Source organism: Penicillium diatomitis (genome assembly GCF_028827545.1).
Source record: "Penicillium diatomitis strain IBT 30728 chromosome Unknown utg000013l_segment0_segment0, whole genome shotgun sequence".
Taxonomy (NCBI): Eukaryota; Fungi; Ascomycota; class Eurotiomycetes; order Eurotiales; family Aspergillaceae; genus Penicillium; species Penicillium diatomitis.
The window spans coordinates 1,189,113-1,195,608 of record NW_026623185.1 but is presented as its reverse complement, the minus strand read 5'-3'; the positions used below and the strand labels follow the sequence as shown (position 1 = coordinate 1,195,608).

General features: G+C 46.6%; 1 protein-coding gene across 1 annotated transcript; it reads left to right on the top strand.

The window, feature by feature from the left end:
- Positions 1–1,114: 1,114 nt before the first annotated feature.
- On the top strand, positions 1,115–2,650 carry N7539_008703 (indoleamine 2,3-dioxygenase; the record flags this gene model as incomplete). The annotated part of the gene is made up of 3 exons (XM_056938298.1): positions 1,115–1,405; positions 1,500–2,045; positions 2,114–2,650. 3 exons carry the CDS (start codon positions 1,115–1,117, stop codon positions 2,648–2,650), a joined length of 1,374 nt encoding a protein of 457 aa, XP_056786680.1.
- Between the last annotated feature and the right edge of the window lie 3,846 nt (positions 2,651–6,496).

Genomic DNA, 6,496 nt, shown 5'->3' with positions numbered 1-6,496 from the left:
TAATATACGGTCATTTATCCTAAGTCGGCCAGACTCCCCGGGGCGTATATTAAAGTTGTGCTAACGAGACGAAGCTTTATATCGAACGTGGAAATGTAATTCATAAATTAGTAATTCTTCTCTAGTATAATGATCGATAATAGATTCACGTGTATATACTTAGGTACTTTCTAAAGTAACGTAGTATCTTTATTGATATATTTCTATTCTCCTTCTATAGATGATATATTTGTAGCAGTTACTTCGTCTATATAGATAAGGGCCGGAACCTGTTCCTGTTTCTTAATCTAACAGCAGGTAGAAATAGAAACTTAGAGATAACTACCTAGGAGGCTTGAAGACCCATGTTTATAATAATCATATATTGAAGTTAAAGATTTCCGCATTATTCAAAGCTGACAAAAATCGTGCGACTGAGATTCAACGCTACTAACCTTAAATCTAGGTCATGGATCCAAAGATAGGGTGACCGACCGGGCTAGGTGAGGTCGGATTCATTATGCTAGACTATAATGACTATTGCTAAAGATATTAGATAATTTCCTAAAGTAATTTGACCGAAATCTATCGTAATATAATAGTACTGATTCACTGTGTTAGGCCTTGCGTACCTATTTATTCTTAATCCCGGAGTAGTCTACTACTCTTGCGGTAAAAATGAACTAACCTTTTCAAAGACAAAGGTAATTTATAGGTTATAGACTATATCTTTAAAGAAATCTTTGATTCTTCTGATTAGGGTGATACTAGACTTATAATATTTACTCTAGTTCGTCCGATGAGTTTCAATGCTTAAGTGTGATACGACTTTGCCGAGTTTGATTAGGGATATGAAATATAAAAGGGAACGAGGAGCTAAAAAAATTTTCCTCGTACACCCACCTCGTCGTCCGTTCAAAGCTCCTATATTGTCAACTTAATTTTCGGCTTCACTATCTCTCTTGGCAGTGTGGCTTTGGCTGTGATCACGGTTAACACGTAAGTAACGGATTGATGGCGTGCCTATGCTTCGCTTGGCAAGAGCTTTCGAGAAACAGATACGGAGAACAGTAACCGCAGCGATTACTCGAGTACTATAACACCTCTGCAGAACCCGGAGAACGGCCCTGCCATCATGTTACCCCTAGTACCGATCCTACGAAACTACGATCTTTCGCCGGAGTATGGCTTCCTGCCTCCAGAGCTACCACTCGAGACCTTACCCGACAGGTACTATACGGAATGGGAAGCAATCGTGGCAGATCTGCAGCCGTTACTACTTAGAAAGTATATTCGATCCGCGATTGATCGCCTTCCTTGCCTCTCCACAGACTATCTAAAGACGGTTGCCGAGTGGCGTCGTGCATATGTGATCTTGGTGTTCTTGCTCCATAGCTATGTTTGGGGTGGGGATCACCCAGCCGAGGTATGGGGTTCCGCGAACACGGCTTTTCCTCTGAAATCTACCACTGAGGTAATGAGAAGATATTCATTAACTGAGACCAATTTCTCTTTGACAGAAGATCCCGCCGCAGCTAACAGTCCCCTTATTTCAAGTGTGTAAGCGCCTAGAGGTGCCTCCCGTAGCGACCTACGCGGGAGTCTGTCTTTGGAACTACAAGCCAATCTTCCCCGACGAGCCTACCAAGAACCTTGAGAATCTCGCGTGCCTGCAGACATTCACCGGGTCTCTCGATGAACAGTGGTTTTATTTGGTGTCAGTGGCAATCGAAGCACAAGGTGCCCCAGCACTTCCCCTTATGCTCCGGGCAATTACGGCCGCTCGCGCCGGCGACACGTGCCAGGTCACAGACTGTTTACAGCAAGTTGCAGAGATCATCAGCAAGATCACCTCGATCTTACAACGTTTATATGAAAATTGTGACCCTAATTATTTTTATCGCCGTATTCGGCCCTATTTATCGGGCAGTAAGAATATGAGTGAGGCAGGCTTGCCCCACGGTCTGCTGTACGATGACGGGACCAACCGCCCAGTGCATCGCCAGTACGGTGGTGGGAGCAATGCGCAAAGTTCACTGATTCAGTTCTTCGATATTGTCTTGGGTGTAGAACATCGTCCGACCGGAATCACCCACAACGAACAGAAAAAAGGTCCACTTCAAGCACGGCAAAGTCGCGCACCGGATTTATCCATGAAATGCGCGACTATATGCCCGGCTCCCACCGTCGGTTCTTACAAGATGTCGAAGCAGTTGCGAACATTCGCTCATATGTTGATGATCGGCGCACGGATTTTGCTTTGCAATTCGCGTACGATACCTGTCTGTCAATGCTACGAGAGATGCGCGACCAGCACATTCAGGTCGTTTGCCGCTACATTGTTGTCCAGTCCCGTGTAAACCAACAGACACCGCCGTCCGGTACACATCCTATGGTGATAAATTCAGCTACTATGGTTCCGGAAGATCGCAAAATGCTTCGTGGTACAGGTGGCACAGCGCTCATTCCCTTTCTTAAACAAGCCAGGGATGAGACAGCGGAGCCTGTCATCGATGCAAGGGCGCGACGACTGCTGCGCCACAAGCCCGGTTCACTCGAACCGGCCTCGTTGAGTAAGGTCGGAGAGCAACCGGATGATCATCCTCAACTGGTTGATCCCTGCGGGACATGGACGGCTGGCCATAGCGAAGGTGGCATCTGCCGCTGGTGAGATATGGTTGGTTGATGGTGAGGCCTGCTATACTGCCTGGGCTACGCCCTCACCACCTGGGACCACCAACCTCAGTAGTATAGCTTGGCTTCCTTCTTCCTCCTCTCCTCTCTTCTTCTAGTCAACGCTGAGTGTTTTCACCTTTCAGGTTTTTCCTTCGTAGGATCCTGCAGTCAAACAGTGGTTGAACTACCACCGTTATGACAATTGGAGCATGCATTGTGCTTGTGCCTTTAATGTATATTGTCTTTCATTGTAATTGAGAGCATTGAATGAAGCCAGTATACTATTGCCCGTGAGGCGCTCGAAAGCGATTCGGGATATCATAGCGGAGATGCAGCGGGTCTCGGGTGTATACGTGGGCCACATGGCTCATCTGGAATCTCTGACTTGAGGCTAATCTCCGCTGCTGTGTGTAATTTTCATGTTCATTCATGTATGATCGCGGTCGGGACAATTGTATCTTAATGACATAATGAGAGGGTAACGCGGGCAAAAACTGATTGCGATGCCCGAAATCAACAAGCCTTGTCTTTCAGAGCCGACTATGCTGAGTGGTTCTATTGCGTGCGCTCGACAACACGTGAATCCTTAAAGCCTTAACTAGAGCTTCCAGATCCTGAGATTTCAACCCCAAGAGCCTTCTTTTACTCCAAGGATACCACCATCATCATTCGCAAACCCATTTACTGTTGATCATCTCTGAATCAACAACAACGCATCCCCTCTCGGTTCCTCCATGAGGTAGACCACCGACACCGCTCGGCGTGTCCTTTGATGCCGATATCGCAAACTCCTTGGCGGATGTGGGCTTCCAGTACTTTATCTGCCATTTGAACGTTCCTAGTACTTGAACTGCGCATCGCTTATTTAGTTATGTCTTATCTCCCTCATAGCTTAAGGCGCCGTCTTAAAAGACTGGCCGGGTACTCAAGTACTCAGTATTGCATCTCCCACACTATTACCTATATCAGTAACTTTGTCGTCGACCAAAAACCCAGTTTTGTTGATAAAAACAATGAAAAAGAAATCCCACCACCCCGACAGCGAGACCAGACCATTATTTTTGCCAATGTTCCATCGAAAATCTTATCAGACATCAAGGTCCTCGTGACGCCAGCACCAAGCAGAGCGGGCCTGGCAAGGCAGATTGTTGATGCTGTTGTGTGCGCTCGAATTCAGGGAAAAGACTATCCTGTTGTTGTGTAATATTATCTTCTCTTCTTCCTAATCTTCTACACAGGTTTAACCACAGCAAGATAATACCTCATCTGGCCTCCATTTAGTACAGAGTTAGATATCAATGACGACACATTGCAGTATCTCTTTTTACCACCCTCGAGCCTTTGTTGACCAAGACGCGGGACTGAATCCCTATAACGTCCAGCTCGTACATATCTGTAATGAAAATACGTAGTTCTAGTTATACATAAGACCTTGCAATATGTGTCCGTCAAAAGGTCCGAGGAAGCTCGCTTTACTGCCAGATGTCTGTCTATTTATTAGTATATGTAACTTTTGAGCTGGAGCCATATGTTCGTTTCCACCGAGTCCGAGAATGACCTGGCCTTTACAGTCATGGACCCTACTACAGGATTCCGAGCTGTAAAGATATTTACCGTTGGATCAAAGAAGCATCAGACGGACGGCGACCTCGGTACGCGGGAACCTTAACGTATACGTGTATGTTGTGGGAACTAGAGGAGTCTCTACCGGATTCCGAGATTCAGCCTTGAAAGCCGACCTCGTAAACTTGGACTTTCTACCCAGCCAACAGGTTATCCGGTCTACGACACTAACCCCCTAACATTAGGTTTACACATTGTCTTTCACCGCGAGGTAGTACAGTCGCGACGAGGAACAGCCCAGCAAATGGTGTGGGCTTATGGCGCTTGTTGAAATGTTGAACAGTGATTTGGTATCTGCCCCCTACCCGCCAGCGGTTTCTATATTGCAGTCTACCGAGACACTGCAAGCATTGCAGTGCAGCTCCAAGCGTCTTCTCTCGTAGGTAATTTCTCATGTATCAGTGAGCCCTACCTGGCACACTGATTGTCTACAGGGATATTGCCATGCTGAGTAGAGCAATCTTGAAAGTGTCAGGTTCTCACAAGCTTGAAAATCAGATTCCTGCAGCACGTGGACCGAGGACGAGACAGACTGCGGAAAGTACGGGTCGCTAGATTTGATTAGTGTCGCACCTATTCGGTCCACTGCAGATCTTCACCAGATGAGCTAATTGAATCAGCTCTAGTGCTAGGCATGTCATTTGGACATCAAGAGGTCGATGGTGGGGGGCACCTATGCGCGAGAAACATGCTAATGTTTGGACCGAGACTGAAAGGTGGCCTATTATGTTGCTCAAAGCTCAGAAATGTGCGAGAGAGGATCTATCTGCCTTCAAAACCTACTCTGAACAGGTCAGACGGCGATTTCATGTCCTTTTTGTCCGGTGCATGCAAGTTCCCAACAGCTCATCAAGCCTCTTTTTCCGAGTAAGGTATGCTTTCAACAAGAGATAATTATATGAAATACAAGCGATGACTCATAGATTGATGGAAGGTACCATGTGTTACTAGTCTAGCTTCCGACACTGTCCACGACTTACGATTAATCGTCAACCTCATGCGTAAAATGGCAGTCTGTTACTCTATTTGATGTGACGAGATCTCTAGTGACTATATAAAAAGTGCCACGAGTGGATATGGATGTAAATTTACCGCGGTACCCCACGGATCTTACGGCGGCTGGCGCGAGTGACTTGACAAACGCTAGCAGACGCCGAGACCGTGGTGGGTGCTGCTGAGGTGGCAGTGGGTGTTGCTGTTGTGGTTGTAGAGGGCATCGCCACTTGCTTGGAACTAACCACGGAAGAGCCAGCGGTCGTAGTCGCCGTTGCACAATCAAGCTTCCCGTTGTTACTTTTGCAATATTCGTCTACGGCCCGAATCAGTAAATGTGCGGATGGGTTATGGAAACTCCATCGAGATCAGTCAGTACTTACTGAGATCGATCAGTATCGGAGCATCGCTGCCGTCGCAGGAAACGCCCATGAAATTCTTTTTCGCACGGAATCTGCACGATTCAGCCGCGGCGCCCCTTTTACCATTCAGCGTCAGCAGCCTCTCAGGAACAGAATTAATCGAGCTGACAATGCATCAGGCTGTAACATACTTTTTCTGGGGTTTGATATCGTTTCCATCGTTCACCCAATTAGCGTTTATGTTCTGGCTACAAGCCTTGTAGTCGCCTGTACGTAATAGACATTTACATGTCAGAGTCGGGTCAGTTCCATCGATTCTACAGTCAGTGATTCCCAGAGAAGTATCGGCAAGAGTGCCACGTAGAGCGATGATAGAAAGAACGATCAGAATGTTGAGCATCTTGTGAATTAATACTTGCTCAGACAATCGGATCTTGCACCTGGCATGAAAACACGAAGACTTCTGTGATATTTAATAGAAATCGTTAGCACGAGCTAAAGGACTGATTGGGAACATGAGCCACAAATAGACAACGAGGTCGATTTCGCGGTCTACCTAGTTGAATGTCACTGATCCAAGTGTACGTAGAACGGCCCTTCAAAGTGGACGCACTGCGAATGAACTTCGGGGTCCAGTGTATTGCGCTACTAAACTCTCCTCTTCCCTAGCCGTGCATTTAATTTTGGAATTGCACAGACACCTCAGTGCCGGTGTCCATAATTAGTTCCTAGTATGAACGTAGGTGATTTTGAGCTTTCTGGCAGATCTGTGCTGAACATAATACAGGTGGCACACCTCAGTACAGTATCTCAAGGCTCATTCTTATTCAGGGTCTGCCCGACGGGTTTATACGGTCTGACAA